We start from the raw sequence: 20,588 nt of genomic DNA on the forward strand, positions 1-20,588 counted from the left end.
TTGTTTTTAATGCTCCACCGAAAAGGAGGGGCAGGGGGAATAATTTAAAGAAGTTACAAATTTGACCAGTGTGTCACTCGTGGTGCAACCTCTAGGTAAGCTCCTAATCTCTCCACTTGGGTTTTAACAATTTAGATAAATATATGTGTACGCTTCGGGTAATGATGATGAATACCAAATTCATTTTAGTTGCTTCAGACATAAATATGTTATTTCGGGTCCTCTTTACGCTACTTGCAGATACATTTGCTCTTACATTTCTCTTAGATTGTCACGTTTGTCGTTTAGGTGCCCTCATATGAAACCAAGTTAAGAATAAAGGAAAAATTATTGTTCAAAGCACGTCGTCATACCTCATGTATATATAAAATAATAATAACACACAAAAAAAAAAAACGATAGCGCGGAGGTTCAAGTTTCGTATCCAAAGCGGTACGGCTGCTGTTGCTCCTGTTTTCCCTTATCATGCCGTACAATTTCAAAAAAGAAAGAAAACGATGCTCAGCTTAACTTCTCCATAAATGTAGAACATGTATATTACCGCTCATAGCCACAGTAGCTTCGCGGCGCCAAGTCAAAAAAAAAAAAACATGTATATTAAAGGACACCTTTTCATGTCATCATCGATACGTTGCCACCTGGCATCGAGACATTAATTAAGGCGCCTACCGTTGTATTACCGCCGAATGCTGGATTGAATTTCTCGCAATACCGATATGGTTAATCCGACGGCACTTACAGGGTATCATTCCCTGCCCGCAATGGGCAGCATTGCAGGCATCGTGAATTAAGCTAGCTATCACAATGACACGCTCAATGGCTTACTGGTTTAAATTTAGACTCTAATTGTATCACAGACACGTGAACAATGACTGCATGTCTGATGTGTTCAGTGCACCGGTGATCTCAAATTATGACTGTAGGCGTTATGCATGACAAACCCCCTTGCTGATGTTCTGCGACAACAATGCAAAAGATGACATGGCTCGTTTCGTAGGCAAATATGGGGGATCTTCTCGAAGCTGACTTTGCGATCAAAAATAAAATAAAAAATCGCTTTAGAGCGCCGAATTTGGTATCATCTCATTTCGTTTTGATTGCGCATGATAAAACAAATTGCGTTTTCGACACATTGTCTTTCTGTGTCGTTCGATGTTGTTGTATCACGTTTTCACTGCCTGCGATGAGATTTATACGCAACATATAATAATAATAATAATTCAATTCAATTCGTTATTTCACTTCTGGCAAGTTACAAAGTAACAGTAGTGGCCCCGCCTAAGGCCGAAGACTTGTGACTCAGGGGCCGGCGTCAGCAGTGGTGTATGTGTATGAAGATACAGAAGGCATATACAACACTATCAATCCATAGAAAAATTTAAACACACGTAACAATAAATACAGGGCAATCAACATAGTTATACATGCGAAAAACAGTGTTGATAGACCACAAAAGGAAATGCACAGTAAGCAGTAAGGTACAAGAGAAAAAGGAAAGCTAACGATAAATTATTTTTGTGAGACAAGTTTTAAATTTAGGTTTGGTTTGTATGGCACGAAGTTCCTCGGGTAGATGATTGAATATATCCGCAATATAGTAGCTTCCACGGTATGTGCCGTATCGTGTGAAGTTAGTATAGGAACCACATACGGGGCTGCGGTTTTTCAAAGTTTTCGTATCACTGTGTTAGCTATTTTGTACTCGTTGATTCAAAAATGTTTCGAAATGACCGAATATTTAAATAAGTTCTCTAAACATGGCAGCTTGACAATGTTAAATATATCTGTTCCCGTATAGGTTTTACGAAAGATAACACTCTTTATGCAGGTTCTAAGGATCGAGTTCACTTTAAGTTTCCGTCCTTCACTCCTGTGTCTGAAGAGAGTGATGCCATACCGTAGCACACTGTGCCCTAAACTTTCTAAGATAGTCCTTCTAATATGCGGTGGAGCAACATGGCGTAGGCCATATTGAACGGTCGACACTTTCACACCGAACCTTGAGGCACTCGGGCATTGATGCTTACTACATTACTGCGCTCCCCGCATATAAAGACAAATTGCGTTCTTCCATGAAGGAAATTATACACTGGGCCCCGTAACCCATATGAGTAGACTTTGTTAAGCATAATTTGGTGTGAAACAAAGCTTTCGATAGATAAAGGACCTTGCAAGTAGCGTATTTGTTTTGCTCAAATGAATTGAAGATTAACTCAATAAAATCCTCGAGGAGCAGTTGCGCCCCCTTACCCTCAATGCAGCCGTATCGCATGAAGCACATAATGATGTTTTTATCGATAACACTCGACATGACAGAGTACACGTATTTCTCCATGATAATTGAAAGAACCGGAAGCAAGGGGACAGGGCGATAATTTACTACAGTGTTTTTACGCCCGTTTTTGTGAATTGGTAGAACTGTAGCCCTTTCAAGGTGGTGGTGGTATCAGGCACGTAATAAATGTCCCATGTAAACGGTTTGGGACACTTTCATAGATGTGGTTCATTACGTCATGGACGCGTTGTACTGCACGCCAGAATACTGAAGAAAAAATAATTATTCTTCTACATTTCTTACTCAGCGAGGTACAAGCCCTCGAACACAGTCCCGAACAAAGCGCCGACGTCAGAGAGCTCAGAGTTGCGTCCATTCCTATTGGCAGCCGTAAGCAGGTGACTTCTCGTGCGCTGCCTCACTGGGAGCGACGTGCGCTGTGATGTCAGAGCCGCTTGAGTTTCGGTATCCACGGTACCCATTTTCTCCGCTTCTATTGCTCTTTTCGCTGTGAAACATTCAATGCAAGTTCACACTGGTGCAAAGAACCGTATTTTACGTTCGTCTGGGATAACATGTGATGGCCTGTCTCAACCCCTTTAAGATATCAAGCAGACTATCTGAAGTAAGATTATAATTACGACTAATATCTGAGATACGGATCTGATTGCAACAACACGATCTTGTAGATAAGTTGTTAACAGTGGACCGTAAGTCAGGCTCTATCATAACTGGATACCCACACGTGTCACTAACAGGTCCGGTGCTAGGGGTGTGCGGGACCAGAGGCAAAGGCACATCGCGGGGCCTGTGAAACAGACCCCGCTTGGCCTGCTAGGCCTGCGCGGGGCCTATGCAAGCGCGGGGCCTATGCAAGCGCGGGGCCTAAGGCGGTCGCCTTACTCCCCCCCTTATCGCCGGCCCTGGTCACTGGCAGCCGGTGGGCCCACGTTGGAAGTTGAAACGTCGCTGCTTCCATGCACGGAGGCAAGATAGTTACTAAAATGCTCTGCCATACCGGATGAACCCGAAAAGTTCCGTTTTATGACCTCATCAGGTCACTGGTATTTGATTGCCCTCTAACTTCGTTAATTAGGTTCCAAGTTGTTTTTACGAGGGATGTTCAAGTCAAACCGGGACTTTCTGTCTCCTGAGTGTACAAATGGCTCGCGCTACTTCTTTTTCGTCATTTTCACACGCGACAGGCCTCCGTATTCATCACGTGGTGGTGCAAAGTTTGTGCAAAACAGAAGACTCGTGCTGGACAAGATGGCCGACAGCGAGGTGAGCCCGCACATCGAACAGCGAATTGTCATGAACTTTCTCGTGAATGAAGGCGTAAAGTCATCTGAAATTCACAGAAGACTTCAGGCTCAGTATGGCCACGCTACACTTAGCCGCAGCAAAGCGTTTGAGCGGTGCAAACGGTTCCGAGACGGCCATACATCAGTGCAGGACGATCCCGTCCGGGGCGGATCAGAGCCCAGTGTAAGAGTTCCTGAGAACATACAACTTGTGGAGCGCCTGATCCTCAAGGACGCATGACATGTCTCCAACTGGCTCGAAAGACGGACCTTTCTGTGGGAACGTTGAACACTATCATTCATGAACACCTCCAGTTTCGGAAAGTTAGTGCCTGTTGGGTCCCGAGGCAGCTGTCCGTGTTTGACCGGCAGAGAAGACTGGAAATCTCCCATGAGCTAATGTACCTTTCGACACTGAAGGACAGCCGTTCCTTGATCGGATCATCACGTGCGATGAAACGTGGGTGCACCATTTCACTGCTGAGTCTAAACGTGCATCAAAACAGTGGAAGCATCCGGGCTCGCCAGCTCCCAAGAAGTTCCGAAGCACCCCGTCTGCGCGTAAGGTCATGGCCACGGTTTTCTGAGACAAGGCTGGCGTTGTTCATGTTGATTTTCTGCCCAGTGGTACCACCATCAATGGTGCATATTACTGCCAGGTTCTCAGGGATGTGCATAAGGCGCTGAAGCAACAGTGGCCGGGCCTCATCACCAAAGGAGTCCTCCTCCTATAGGACAATGCACGCCCGCATAGCGCGCATTTCACGACACGCACCTTACAGGAACTTGGCTGGGAGTTGCTGCCACATCCCCCTTACAGTCCAGACCTCGCCCCCAGCGATTTCCATCTCTTCGGGCCACTGAAGGCGTTCCTTGGGGGCCGCCACAGCTACGACGACGAGGTTAAGAATGCGGTCCGATCATGGCTGCTACATGCCGGTAAAGTTTTCTACGCTGCTGGCATCCAAGCCCTCGTGAAACGCTGGGACAACTGCATTAGTGCCAGCTGGGGATTACATTGAAAAATAAAACTAATTTCTCGCCTGTAAGTTCAGTTTACTTTTGCGAAAAATGAAAAGTGGCGGTTTGTCTTGAACACCCCTCGTATATTCTCTTTGTTTTCATGGAACTTATTATAGTAGTAGGACTTTTTAGACACTCGAATCATAGCTGTGACCCTGTTCCGAAGTATTCTAAATTCCAAAAGATTAGAATCTGCGGGGTGGCGCAGACATCTCCCCCATAACACCTCTTGATATTTAATTAAGCCTATGATTTTATCGGTCAACCATGGCTCAAGACGTCTTTTCTTTATCTTTCTTTTTGGTTTAGGGACTTGATAACTATCAGCGAAATAGTGGGCAAATATGTTATAAGCCAGTAAATGATCCGCATTGTTGTAAACTGCAGACCAGTCGCAAAGAGCTAGACGTCTATTAAACAATTCTATGTCAATACACTCAACAAAACGATTGTGTGAAACAGTAGGAGTGGAGGGCGTACTTGCTTTCAATAGAAATTTTGTGTAATAGTCCACTATCTCATACGAGAAAACACCTGCTAATAGAACTGTATCACATGATCTAATGTTTATAGGATCCAAGCATGACGACATTACTTTATTACCCATGAATTCCTCTCTTGTTGGTATATTAATCAATGCAGCAGGCCGAATTCGGTCAGTACATTGAGCTAATCTGATAAAACAGGTTTACCAGGCTTTAACAAATCAATGTTTATGTCACCCAACATATACAGATATCTGTAAATCGATCAAGGTCATGACATCTCTCGCAACTCAGTCAAAAACACTTTTACTGGGAGGTCGGTATATCGACATTAGAGCAGATGTTTTATATTGGTTTGAAATTATAAACACTCAACATCCCATCTCAGTTGCTGTTATCGCGACTGGTTCAACATGCAAAGAATTCTTTAAAAGCACTGCAACACCGCCATCTTTGCGGCCTGCATGAGTGAAAAAGACGCTCTTGTAATGTGATAAATACAACAAGGATCTTTCGTTTTCAGTGATATTAATTTCGGTTAAGACAATAGCCTGAAAACTAGACTGATAGCTTTCTAAGTAACATAAGAGTTCGCTCCAGTGTGTTTTGGCGCTGCGGATATTTACATGCAACATTCCAAAGACGTCAGTATCACGCTTTATAGGTTCACCTCATCAAAAAGATATACAATACATAGAGATATATATGTAGATATACAAAAATATCTACAAATGACACAGACATCGTCAAAGCTAATGAATGCTACCAATATCATCCTCTGCAACTATTCGCAACACAGGGCTCTCTAAGCTTCTCTTTGAAAAAATCTTTCCGTTTCTCACCCATACAAATTGATAATCACATTCTTGAGCTTTGCTCTTGGTGGTTCCAGAGTAACTATTTGTTGTATCATGTCAAATTATCATTGAAGAAAATGCTGAGAGGCAACTGCCCAGTTTTCGCAGATAGAACGGAGAGTCTTCCTAGCTCTTATCCACCCATCTTTGGCGTGGACGCAATAATACGTGGATGATGATGATGATGATGATAATAATAATAATATTTATTTGATTTCAGAAATTATTATCTGTATGGTGGCTCGCCTAAGTTCGGAGGCTTGTGTTACTGAGCTCGGCGTCACCAGCAGTTATGACAAGACAGATACAACATGTACATTTAACAACATATATTATTAAAATAATAATAATAATCCAGGGCTTTACGTCGCGGCTAATAATTATAATAATAATAATAATAACAATAATTGAGAGTATAGATTTACACGTAACGTGTGTCCGCTCACAATCACGTAAGACGTACAGTACTACATGTATCCAGTTTATCGGGACCAGATATGCTGCGGTCTACAGGGTGTTTGCTCTAACGTGTCCAGAAATTTTATTTCAAGCGAGCGATAAAAGAGAAACGAGCGCTACTTTTCAGCTACTTGACTAAGAAACAGGTGAAGCAGCACCTGTTTCTTACTCAAGTAGCAGAAAAGTACCACTTGCGTTTCTTTTATCGCTCGCTTTAAACATAATTTCTGGACACGTTAGAGGAAACACCCTGTATACGCAGCATATCTGGTCCCGATAAACTGGATACATGTAGTACTGTACGTCTTACGTGATTGTGAGCGGACACACGTTACGTGTAAATCTATACTCTCAATTATTGTTATTATTATTATTATTATAATTATTAGGTAAATGAGATCATAGATAACAAAGCCAGAAAAAGACAGGATATGGGTCAGAGAGAAGAATAGGCAGTAAGAACGTGTCATACGAGCATCACACAGACGAAAAGCTAGGAGCAGATATAAATCCTTGTGCTTGGCGCAGCCGACAGGGTTAACGATCAAGGTGGAGTTTGCGGTCTCGCGCGAGCAGCAACGGGATGCTGCATTTTTAACGTTCTGTACACATTGTACGGAATACTCAGGCACCGCACTCTATAAATAGTGCTTCACGTGAACTTTACGAGACACACATAGGAACATAGGATTAACCATTACGTTGAACAGTGTTGCTTGGCGAGATATGGTTCAGAACTAACACGTAAAGTCATTGAGCTTCGTTTTGGCCGTTTATGTGTGTACTTTGTCTTTGCACAGCCGCCTCTATGGGTGCAAGGTCGCACTGACTGTGAGCTGAGATGGGATGCTCGTGCTCACCGTGCAAAATGTCGATTCCTAGCCTGTCACCCGTGTCTATAGCCTGTCACTATAGCGTCACAGTTCCACAGTCAATAAACCTATATCCCCCCCCCCCCCCAGTTCCACCCAGTGGTAGCAATACCACCGAATGCCTCAGTGCAAAATCAGTAGATGGATGCAAACCACACAGTCTTTGCCAAGAGGTTTTGCGTTGAAAAGTACCAATGGACGTCGTCACATGAAATGCTCTAATAATGTTAATACTAAAGTAACGGAATAATAACAAGGGAAATAAAAGACGCAAAAATGTAGCGTAACATCACGCGTTTCACATAATTCACTTTCAGCGAAAACTTCCGGAGATTCCGTGGTCAACTGAGAGGTGTTAAGTTTTCCTGAGCTTGGTATATCTCCCTGATGCATCGTGTAACTCGACATAAAATGCCATGGTGGTGATGATGATGATGCTGTACTCGGTTGCCGAAGTTAATCCCACGTTGGCGGGCAACGTCACGTTTTGCGCGAAGTAGGAGATGATAATGGTAAATGATAATGAACAGGATCAAGAGACTTCGGACGACGGCCTGGTTCCAGACTGTTTAATACCCCAGTCAAACGGCCAGTCTTCAATTAACATTGAAACCAATTGAGAGAACATGCGCGAAGCGCCACCGAGCGCATAACGTGTCAACCTGTCAGCGAACATTGAATCCAATGCTCTTTGAGAAGTTGACACGTTGTACGCTTGGTGGCGCTACGCGCATGTTCAATGACCACTGGTTTTAATGTTAATTGAAGACTGCCCATTTGACAAGAGTATGAGATACCTGGTTTCCTTCTTGAATTGCCACTAAATGCGTCTCGTCTGTGAGTAACATAAGTCGATCCATTTCCGAACCCTCGTCACACGTTCCCGCTTCAAGTGTCACTACAAACAATGAATGATATTAATTTGAATTCGTATTATGCGTCAATCTCACTCAAAGACCCGGTGCGCAAAATGTGCATGCGCGCGCTTCCGCGAAGTTTCGAGAGAACCAGCAAAATGTCATGTTTTCGGTTTCTCCAAGAGTAGGCACCACAGTGGCTGACGTGGCCAAGAGTCTCCTAGCGGCAACTCTCCCCGCCCCACGTTGAAAGATTGCCAGCGGCTATGGTAAGAAGACGGGAATCGACCGTCGAGCAGCAATGTTGCCGTACGCGTCGGATATTCATGCGCGGAGATTATGACGTCATGCTTCTCAAAACTGGAAATTAATTTCACGACACCTCCGCGTTGCGTAGAGAAACAGTATTTTGTGAAAATATACGGTGTGGGACACCTGGATTGCTGCGACATAAATTCGGTAGAATTCCGAAGACAGGGGATTCAATCCATAGTGGGTGCTTTTAGGTTCTCTCTATTCTATTGCTAGCTGACAGAGATACGCTACGGTACCTTGAGTCAGAAGAAGGTATGCCAACTCAAATGAGTGACAGGGCGTGGCGCCACATGCAGTCGCTGACGCTGGGAACCCTAGACAACTTCCAGTTGTGCCTTCTATTTGTAAACAGTGAAATGATGAATAGGGTGCTTGAGGGTGCTAAAGACACACACACACACACACACACAAATCAAAATGAGTGCTAAAAATTAAAAACTCGTTATTATTCCACAGTTCTACGTCGCGAGTGCACCAACAGTAGGTTTGAAATATTCTTCTGAAGTTCCGAAATCCCGCGATTGCGGGACTCGAAAAACAGCCCGGACCCTCAGATTTCGGGATACGGCATTTCCGGGGTCCCAACTACTTAACGTGAGTAGTGGAGGAATGGAAGAAGTAAGCGTCATCTTCACCAATGGAACGTTACATGACACCCCACACCCTCTGAACGTGCACAGATGGGGATAGCAGTCCATCTGAACGTGCTAAAGAAATAGGGCTGCCTGAACGCTCCTACCCACTTCGTTCACTGCTTCTGTCCACCTATACTATAAACATTGTAGATAATTTCACGATACGTATTCCACTTTGGACTTCCTGCCTCCTCCTGGCTCTTTGTCTTTATTTTTACATACTTCTTCATCGTTGAAGCATCTCAATTTTTGACACTACGTGGGACGAACACGATCTTTCCTGAGGTGGTATCTCTCCATCCGGTTTTCCGTCCAGAACTCGCGCAATCCTATCCAAACTCGTATCTGCAGGTAAAAAAGGACGACAAATAACAGGAATCTTTCGGTGAGCGCCACTTTTGTCCCGCAACTCACTTTTAGTGCTCAATTTAGCGACTTATTATGTCCGCAACTAAACTTAGCAGAAACATCGCCAGTCGAACTGTTTCTTCTAGCCGTACATCACAATGCAGGACAGTCGTAATGGATGTGATGATTGTAACTTAGGCTGCCCCATACATGTTATTTGCATACGTTTACACTAAGCGTCGGTGAAATGAGGAAGCAGCTCGTTTCTTTTTCTATAGCATCGTTCCCTCTCTATGAAATGAGTCAAAACCAAGTGTGCTGTTGACAGGAAAATAATGTGGCTTTCACTGCGCGGTTGTTCTGCGCGAGTCATTTTCAATTTGTGCCGATGAGGAGACAGAGTGCTCAATCTAGTTATGTCAGAGAAAGCGGATATGCTGTCTGCAAGTGATTGCCGCGGGTAACGCATGAGAACTCGCTCACTCTCTCGTTTCGGCGTCGTTTAGTGTCGACAGATGTCACATGGATGTACATCATTGCTGATAAATAGTTATGGTGTGCTCAGAAGTGTCCGGTAGGAGTTCGATGCTATACGCCATGCATGGTCGCAAGCCGGTCTTTAATGGACATAATGCGTCTAATGCATTGAGCTGCTTGTGAATTTTTCATATAAGTTAGACCTCAAATCATTCATGTAAGCGCAGAAACGATGTCTTACATCACACTGCTTAGGACAAGCGTAAACGAAACCAAACGTACCCTAATTGCATGCATTGCTCGATAAGCTCTACACTGCGATAAACAATATATGCGTATTTACACATATCATACATACAGGCCGTCATTTGTTATCATTTACGGAATTTTTATAATAAAAGTATGAGGCCTCCCTAGATGCGGTTTTCGCAGATGGGCTATGCAGCCAGGCGGGCAGCCTGTCGGAAAGCGTACGTAACTACTGGATGACTAATTACCTAAATTTCACTACTTAATTCATTAATCAGATTAGATTTTTGGGAAAATGCGAGATAGCAGAATTGGAGCCACTCATTATTCAAATCCACCCTCTTTCTTGAAATATCCTGAAACGAGCACGTACATAGAGATATAAGTGGTTAAACGTTGGTACGTAAATAAGTCGAAACCAAAAAAAAAAAAAAAAAAAAAACGACAGGCGTTCGCGTCGGAGAGCCACGTGTTTTGTAGCGATGCAGCTGGAGTAAACGCTCATCTGTTGGCGGGATAGACCGCTTTCCGAAAGTCGGAAATCACGTCGTTTCTGCGCAGGAGGAGTGCGTAGGTCTGGTTTCGGCTCATTTCCATATGAAAATATGTCGATTTATATACCGGGTGTTTCAGTTAAATCCCTGGGCCAAATAATTCGCGAACCGGTGCACAAATCGAATAACTTTCTTTTTTACAAGTATCTGTCCAATACCGCCTACAAGATGCGCGCCGCGTGAATGAGCGGGAGGCGCTCATTATTTAAATAAAACTTCAAATGAGTTTCGTGAAAAAAGCTAACTTCTAAAGCAGGGCGCCGTCGGCATCAAAACGGGTACTACCCCTTCTGGGACCTTCAGTAGATACCTTTTAGAGAAAAATCTGCAACCGAAGCGGGTCATTTGTTGCAGTAATAAATTGGTTTCGGTTTACATATTTTTGTCGCGGCTGGTCGCGGTGAAGCGCAAAAGGACGCTCTTCCACTCCCTTATCCACCAATGAATAACGTCCTTTTGCGCTTCGCCGCGACCAGCCGCGACAAAAATACGTAAACCGAAAACAATTAATTACTACAAGAAATGACCCGCTTCGGTGGCAGATTTTTCTCTAAAAGGTGTCCACTAAAGGTCCCAAAAGGGGTAGCACCCATTTTAATGCCGACGGCGCCCTGCTTTAGAAGTTAGCTTTTTTCACGAAACTCATTTGAAGTTTTATTTAAATAATGAGCGTCTCCCGCTCATTCACGCGGTGCGCATCTTGTAGGCGGTATTGGACAGATACTTGTAAAATGGAAAGTTATTCGATTGGTGCACCGGTTCGCGAATTATTTAGCCCGGGGATTTAACACCCGGTATATAGAAGTATGTGCTCGTTTCAGATTTTTTTTTAAAAAAGAGGGTGGATTCAAATAACGATTGCCTCCAAATCAGCTGTCTCGTATTTTCTCGAAAACATATTATTAAAAACTTCATAAATGAATTTTAGGTAATTACTCCACTGGTTACATGCGCTTTCCCAGACGATCATGGGCGTTCCCAGGATTTTTTCCAAGGTGGAGGCAAAGTGCTTCCAGGGGGGCGGCCAGCGTGCAACTTCCCCCCCCCCCCCCATCCACGTCTTTTTCTGGAAAAGTGCGGGTGTTCAGATGTTCCTGTTATGACATCTGAGAATAATCATTACGACCTATGACTAAAGAGCGCAGAATTTTCACAAGCGACCTTGGAGCTCCAGCAGAGGGTCGATCGTGGCCTCACCGTGCCCCCCTCTCGGTATGCCCATGCAGGCGTCCGTCTGGCCGCGTAACCCGCCTGCAAAAATGGCATCAGCGCTGCTCTCAGAGCTTTTTAAAAAAAAATCTGTAAAGGATAAAAAACACCCTGTATATTTACGAAAATAATAATGATCAGTACTATGCCTGTACACATCTCACATTTCAGACGACCACGGAGGAAAGGAGGAAAGGGGGAGAAGAAGAAAGCTTTCTGCTTGTCCTGGCTACTCCAGGGCCCGCTTGCTCGAAAGTACAGGAAATCCCTCAGTGGCGTCCTGCGTAGCCTTGGCAGGTATCTAGGCAGGAGCAGTATTAATGACCGTCGCGCGTGCTGGAAGCACTCCCGAAGATACTCAGGACACCACTGAACAATCTCCTCAACGTTCGTGCAAGCGAGCCCTGATCTCATTTATGGGAACGCAGACACAAGTTAGGTGCGATACAATTTCAGTATTTCACCAGTCGGGCACTGTGAGCGGTTTCATCTATGTCTTACTCGAAAGTGTTTCACTCCTGGCCGAATGCTCGCAACGGCGCCCGTAACGACAGAAAGGTCGTTTTGGGGTCACCGGAGGTCCGCTTTCAGGCGTCGTCCAAGCAGACGCTCCTTGCACGACTAAGGTAATGGTGGTGGTAATTGGGGTATATTTACACGACTAGGTAACGGAGGTGTTGGTGGTGGAACTGCTTGCTGTATAGTAGGTCACGCTCAGGCGGGCAACGTGACGACTATCTCATGGGGATCGTGCGTCCTGGGACGACTTCACGGGGAACTGTGCCGACATTCGTCTTAAAGCGAATGTGCTTTTTGGGTGTTTTCCCTGGGTTTTCCTCAGATTTACACGACTAACGACAGCCAGATGTCGGTTACTAACCAACCAATCAAAGCAAAGAAGAAGACTAATACTCGCGACGGACGAAAGCAAAGCGCGTGCGGAAGTCTCGTTTTTCTCGCTCTCGTTGGTATATCTCGAGGGTACGGCGAACGTCGGTGTATAGACGACCTGCACCCCTACGTCACTGATTACGTACCGCCGCTTCGCCAAGCATGCTGGTGGGCACTATCAGCTTTATCAGCCTATCAGCGGACGCGTTTTTCCCGCTTCTTGTCCAGCACAGCAAAATATAACCTCGAACCAGTTTTCTCATGACGTCACATCTTTGTAAACAGAGGGTCGTCTATAGGCACTCTCGCCGTTCTCCGTTCCCCCGTGGCCGGCCATGGGAACGTGACTTAAGAACTCGTGTAGTGAAAATGCGGTTTGAAGCTGATAAATTGATCCACGTTACGTTATGTCAAATTTACAAAGCTTTTGTAAATTAGTGTACTGGAGGAACTCATGGTCGCTTGACACCATTGGTGATTTGGGCAGGAACACCAGCATGTTTATTTGGCGCAGAATTCTTTAGGCGGAGGCATTGCCGTCCTCATAGTACTACCACACCGTACGGTAGGTTCCTCTTATCCTTCTGCTCTCCTTCCCACCAACTACTCCTCTGCTCCACTGCTCCAAAAAGTCTTTTCTCTGCGCCGAGCGAGGCTTAATCCGAGGTCCATTCGATTTGAAGTCATCGTCTGAAGTTTACTTCTTTTCTACATATATAGGATGATGAATTTCCATCACACGCACAAGTTTGGATAGGACAGAGCCTAAGACATATGGAGAGAGAAAGAGAGAGAAAAAAAAAGGCTGAAAATATGTGTTAGAAAAGTGTGTTCAATGTATATTCTGAGATACCGCAAATATAGCTCTCTTCTGAAAGCTGAGACAGGCCAGTTACGTGTGTAACAATGGAAGTTAGTTAAATGATCTTTATCACCCCAATTTCTCCTTCATGAACTAATATCACGATGTGTCTATCAAACATAAACAAGTTGTATCACGTTAAGGCAGTTGTACCTTTGTTGTACTACTTCCCCGCACGTCCCAATACAGAAAAAGAAGAGAAAACTTGGATTTCACAGCATGAAGTGTCCCAATGAGCGTGTTATCTCGTTACCAGAAAAGCTGCACAAAAGGATGAGGTAAACCAGAATAACATTTGTTGTATTATGGCCCGGTTTCACCAACGCCGATTAACATTTGAACCGAGATGAACGGTTCTTAACTTGAATTTAACTCTTAACTCTGCTTCACTAGAAGGAGTTATTGTCACTGAAACACTCACCACGTCACCAACTAGCGCTTGTAAAAAAGTATCGAGTGTTAACGTCAAGTTTTAGCAACCCTTGATCTCGGTTCAAAGTTAACCGGGGTTGGTGAAATCGGGCCTATGTGTTTCAAAGCACACTTCTTGTGCAATGTTAGCATTTTTAGCGTTCATGACACTGGCAACGCGGAAACTATTTGGATGTTTCCGTCTGTGCCGTGAAATTTATGAATGCAGACCCCTTTGATCCCGTCAGCTGAGGAGAGATATTGGCCTCCTACTTCCGAGTAGGCGACAAACTTGTTCTGATACGAGTGCCCGTATCGCAGGATCGGCCATTGTAGATGAATCGATGATGAATTTCATTATAGATGATTTCATTATAGATGAATCTCACTTTTTGACACTTCCAGTCAGGCCACTTCTCGTTATGGGACTGTCTGACCTCACTGGGCGGTCATTCTCACCGTCGCAGGTAGGTCAAAAGTCTCACTCTATTGCACGTTCCGGGTAACTGAAGTTCCGTGATCTTGAGATGACTTCCTTCCCTTTCCTTCTCCTGAGCGGAATGGTCGGTGGAATGTGTGCTTAAAGGGGTCCTCCTATAGCAGAGATGGGGGAGTAATGGATTATTTGTAACAAATTACTCTGCATTACGTTGTAATGCATCACGGTAACGAGTAATGCCAATGCATTAAATTCCGTGGAGGTTTAATGAGTGATGGAATGTTATTACATTTTGACTGAGCAATGAGTAGTGACATTACTCATTACTTGGGTTGAAAGTTCACGCATTATCTGAAGCCAGCAATGAGGAATGGTGTCTGCTGCAGGCAAAATATTAATTTCAACGTAGAATGAGTGGTGCTCTAAGAGTCTACTTGGGATCTGCCATCCTTCTTGTTGACCTGATCGGTGATGGCTAAGCGATTCTCCCCCAGCCCGTTTTATTATTATTATTTTTTTTTCGCACACCATTGTCACCGATCAGGTCACCAAGGAGGAGGACAGAGCCCAAGTTGACTCGTGGAGCAACACTCCTTCTACGTTGAAGTTAATCTTACCTCTTATTACTCCATTCAGGTTATGTATACACTCTTACATTCTGAACACCCTTTTCGATGCGAACGGGGTGTAATTTGGATGTCAATCGTTTTGCCCACCCTTGTTACAGCCTTCGGAGAAAAAAGTTTCTAGGGGGGTATACGGGTGTAATAATTACAGGGCCCAATTTTGAGGGTGTATTTGTGGCAACTGGTGTGAAAAGGGTGTAACTGAGCGAAATGTTTAACATTGCCTTGGAATATGAATGCCGTGTACACTGAGTCTTAATTTTCCCTCATACTAAAACCAGTAAGAAACACAAACGCTATCTTGATGGAGAGTTGATAGTCCAAGCAATTCCTCACTTCAGTGTTTGTTGTGTATATAATCAATTAAGTTTAGACACCTCATCCTTCGTTTTGACTGGAAGGTGAGCAGGGCTATCGAATTTGCAGACGCTCGCAAGACAAAAAATATATATTGTATATGTTTTATATGTTAGTATATGTTATATGTGTTAGTATATGTAGTATATGTTTTATAGCTATGTTTTCTCTTAGAAAGTGAGATTTTGGTTCGTTATCCCATTTACGTGATGTTTCAAATTTATCACTAAATTTAAGCACGTATATCCTTATCCGTATATCAGACCGATATATTGGTCCAATATGGCACCAGTTCGGAATTGCTGTATTGGGAGAATATTTGTCCAGAATGCATTACATTTCCATGTTATGCATTTGCTTTGGCTGATATGCATGATATACTTACTATGGAAACCAAGCTGCATACGTTACGCCATTGTTTAAGGGCGTTGATTTACAGCAAAAATTGAATCAGTTAGGGTATCACTCAGTTACACCCCAGATGGTGTTGAACGAGCACCTCTCCTGGAAGGCGTACTTCCATCTTAAGGTGTTGATTTACACCAAAAATTACACACAAGGTGGTGTAAAAAATTTAAGAGTCTACTGCTCTCGTCTCTCGACGAAATCATTCCACACGTAGCGATTTTGCAGACCCTCTAGTCACTGTCACCGGTAATGTGTAACAAACTAAAAGACTAATCACGCCTCTTTACAGTACGCGTTTCAAACACCACATATAACTGTGTTAGAGACTAGTGGGAAGATGTACCCCCAAAATAATCTCATTACTGGCTGAAAGCAATGACCTTAGTAATACACTATAAAGCATGAAAAAGTATTCAGTAATATAATGCGTTACTTTACAAAACTGAGCAACGGTAGTGTATTACAAAACAGAAGTGATTTTCCCAACTCTGTCTTATAGTGATGCAAATCGCGCGAGGTCGAAAGTACCCAAGTTATATATGCCAGCGGCATGGCCCAGCGGGTTAAGGCGTCCCGCTCGTTGGTGGTAGCCAAGGTCGTGCTGAAGGCCGGGAGGTGGTGGGTTCGCATTCTACCACCGGCTGTGCTGTCTGAGGTTTGCCCTGAGTTTTCCAAAGACTTTCCAGACGAATGTCGGCACAGTTCCCCCTGAAGTCGGTCCAGGACGCATACGAACCCCTCTTCCGCACTCCCTCCTGTTCTCTCTCCATCTGTCCACGTCCGTACGCCGCTCATAGCCACAGTTGCTTCGCGGCGCTAACACCGAACAAACAAAAAACGAAGTTACAGGAAGCTGACAGACTGGCGGCGCACCACGACGAACAGCGGTAGGACCATCGTACGGAGAAACTTGACCCTGTCCGCAGTGTACGAGACTACGTCACCCAGGCGTCACCGCATGGTACGCCCGTGATTGGCCGACGCTCCTTTCTGCGAGTCGTGTGCAAACTAAACATAAGGAGGCCCCAGAGCCACGCGTGTAGTGCGGGTATGTATTTGCGACGTGATGCGTTGCTTGCCGTCTCTACACTCATATATAGCAGTGAAGAAGCGAGAGGGAGGAGGAACTTGGTGTAAAAGTGCAGAGGCGATTTAAACAAGTGTAGCTTGTGAGGCAAGATAGACCGTGGGGAAAAGGGGTGAAGATGGAGTTAAGCGTCGATGACGGACGCGATGCCCCTGGCTATCTGCCTATAACTAGATTAATGAATATGACATTTAGAAAACAAACAGTCCGTATACTGAACAATCTAGGATGATATATACAGTGAATGAATGATAAAACAACTATTACCTAACAATTTCGGTGTTGAAGGGCCGAATGAGTTAATACTAGGATCTAACCTCCATATGCGATGACGGTAACGTAGATGAAGAACGTACATGAGCCCGTGGCGCACGCTTATATACTATAGCGGCGCCACTGTTTGCTTATGACAATGGTAATAAGGCTAAAGGGCACAGTTTGGCGCTCACAAGCTAATAAACGGCGTCTCCTTCATTTGGAAAAAAAATACGTGTATACGAGTTTCTCGACAGGAACAACAGTTTTCAGCTAAAAATGCATGGGCTGTTTAGGGAACTTCATGGTCCCTTCAAGGAATCGAAATAATATAGTCTCAAGGTCATTATTATTCATGCTGTGAGCTGTTCTTCCGCCAGCTCAAGCTGCATCTAGTGTGGGGATCTCGCAAATTCGGTGATTGGTAAGCACCTTAACAGTTCTACAAGGAATAGCTCTACGCGTACAACAGACCAGAACTCTATAAACCTTGAGACAACGGTGAACTATATTAGGCCTGGGCTTCCCGCTGTGGCATGGTAGCCGCTTGAATATTTTTTTATTTTACTTTCGTTGAAGACATGCTAAAAAAATATTCGTACTGTTTATTCATGAAGATAACTGGAACACAAGTTGCCTTGCTTGCCCTGACACTGCTTTGCTGTGGTTAGTTTGCAAAGGGACGTACTGCGTTTTTGTTCTTATATGGAAAAAGAGGAATCATGAAGCACGTCAAGGCTAACGGGAGTCGCGTTGTCGACAGTCTCCATTACGTCCACGTGTAATTAACTAGTATCAGTATCCTTTCCACATATCCCGCATTGTCTCTCTCCCAAGTTTCTTCTTCTTCTTGATGTTCATGCAAGACGGTTATGAATAGACCTGTATTGTTGACTGATCAGATGAGTCACAGAATTAGAGAGCCCATCTTCCTAATCGTTTCAGCCTACTATTCCCTATATCCTTAATTTACTGATTCGCTTTATTTTCCCCAACACAGTCGACAAATGAGGCCAGTTCTAAAACTATGCTTTTGCACTTGAGTGTAACGCTCTATCATGTGCTTCAGAAGAGCGCGAACACACCTGTGCTTTACAATTAACTCACCCCAAATTTCCGATAGATCCCTTCCCTCTGTTGCGGCTTTAGCGTATTCTAAATTCATTTAACTGATCTGGTAATTTAAATTTAATAATACCCTCCACTACCCTGAACCATTTACACTGCTACTGTTTTGCGAAGTTTTTTGCGCATAACCTTAGCCCCTCCCTCCCAAGCCAAGTTCGTACGTAGTAGCTGATTATATTTCTAATTCGTTCTTTACCCCAGCAGTCACCACTCTACACCTGTTTACCCAAACTTGATATGCGATATCAACTGCTACTAACATGTAAAATTTCTGTTGTCTTTTGATTACTTTCCCAACATGTATTCCCACAGCTTCTTCAAACGTTAAGTTATTTAATCCAAAATATTTCTTAAAACAGGACCACAGGTACGCCGGTACGTAAACACGCGAAGACGGCGTGCCTCACCGTTTCTATGTGACCGCAAAGCTCGCAGTCCCTTCTGCTGCTTTTCCCCCACAGATAAAACTTGTCCCTCACTGGTATGACCTCATGCGCCACTTTCCATAAGAATGATTTTTCTTTTGCCTTCTAACCAGTATGTATGATTTTCCAACCTTCCGCTGTTATCGTAGATGGATATTTTTCTATTTGTTTCCACCTCAGGTCTCTGTATAACTCTGCGACTGAGCCTTTCCTTTCTTTTTCTTAACATATCCCCCCCTCCCCCCGCGACTGAGCTTTCAATTGCAGCAATGTGTTCTTCCCTGCTTCATAAATTGCTGGTTGCAGGAAGGAATCACCTGCCGTGAGTCCATTCTCAAACATGTTGGCGTAGAACTCCCGTGTCACAGTGGCTATTTCACCTGGCTTGGTGACTCGTCTGCCCTTGTTTATGAGGGCCTCCATGGGCTTTTGCGCTGAACCCAGATGTTTAGAGAGGAGCCTCCGGGAGCACCAAGCTTCCTTCTCTAGATTGCCCTTCGCCGCCATATACCTCAACGCCTCCCACCTTTCCTCCCTCAGCAGTACGAGGTGATCTTTGCCGGAGACCTTTTTAGAAAAGCAAGTGCCACCTGTGTGTATTGTCATCGAGCAAGCGAACTACCTATGGAGGTAGCCCCTTTTGCAAAGAGATATCTTACAAGCCAGATAACAACGCTCCAAAGGGAGAATGCTTTTTGTACGTGCCATACCATGCGAACAATCCTGAAACTCCGGAAGAGTCGCTACGGGTGGCAATACAGTCCTAGTGGGCTTACTGGAACTTGATACGCCACTCACCTTGATCATGATCGAAGGGACGAGTCGCTGTAAGCAAGCGGCGAGAGCATTCCACAGAACCAAATGATGACTGTTCACGGATGATATGTGCACGCCTCGCACAGCCTGGAAGATAGCCATGCTCCCAACATCTGGGCCTCCGAAGGCCAGCCGACACCGGCGAATCCAAATTCGGAAGTTGATTTCCCAGATCAGCAATGCTAACTGCTTCAGCTCTGCGCGTACGACCGGCAAGGTCCCCAGGTACCTTACGGTGACCCAATCAACTACTGGGAGCCCAAATATTTGCGCCACCCTACTCCACAGTAAAAGTGGAACATGGCATCGCAAAAAACAATGCTATGCAGTCTCAGACATGCCACAAGACGGAAACCGTCCGTGCGACATATCCGAAAACGGTGCAAACGTTCACGCAGTGGAAGGACACCATGGGCCAGCTTCCACTGGAGACTAGCGCGTCGCGCATCAAGCCAGCCTGCAGTGATACGCTGCCAGGCGAACTTCGTTGGCACTGCTGGCCTTGTGGCACCCAGTCGCATTTCCTTGAAGACGGCGTAATAGAAATCACAGACGCTCCACAAGGAAATGTCTTCACCTGGGCATTGGACACGCAAGCGCCGCACAACATCAACACAAGAACTAATATAAGCAGAGAGTATTTCCGCCCTGGGACGAATTTCGGGACTCTCTACGAACCACCTGGCGGTGTATCCTAGGAAATACTGTACTAATGTGCAGGCCGGGTGCTCCGACGAACGGAGCGCCTCAAAGGGAATACGCAATTGAAGCGCCCAGCACTTTTCTGGCGCAGCTGGTACTCCCAACCCGCCCAGATCACGGCTTCCGTGTAGTTGAGACCTACAAACCCATTCAACGAATCCGCCCCACAGAAAGCGGGACGCGTGTCGTGTGATAGCAGCTTGTATTACCGCTGGTGGGGATGAAACAGCCGCTAAAAACCACCAGCGAGTGTAAAGGCCGA

The 20,588-nt window shown here is 44.8% G+C and overlaps 1 protein-coding gene across 1 annotated transcript in view; it reads right to left on the minus strand.

The window, feature by feature from the left end:
• The window catches only part of LOC135395222 (uncharacterized), a 38,864-nt gene extending 19,138 nt beyond the window's left edge, over positions 1-19,726 (minus strand). Inside the window, exons 1-3 of the mRNA XM_064626480.1 lie at positions 19,607-19,726; positions 19,126-19,375; positions 4,398-4,468 (exon numbers count right to left, since the gene is read on the minus strand). Of these exons, the coding sequence (XP_064482550.1) occupies positions 4,398-4,468; positions 19,126-19,375; positions 19,607-19,726 (441 nt within the window). The remainder of the gene's footprint in view (positions 1-4,397; positions 4,469-19,125; positions 19,376-19,606) is intronic.
• Between the last annotated feature and the right edge of the window lie 862 nt (positions 19,727-20,588).

The sequence above is a fragment of the Ornithodoros turicata genome, chromosome 1 (assembly GCF_037126465.1).
Source record: "Ornithodoros turicata isolate Travis chromosome 1, ASM3712646v1, whole genome shotgun sequence".
In the NCBI taxonomy this organism is placed as follows: Eukaryota; Metazoa; Arthropoda; class Arachnida; order Ixodida; family Argasidae; genus Ornithodoros; species Ornithodoros turicata.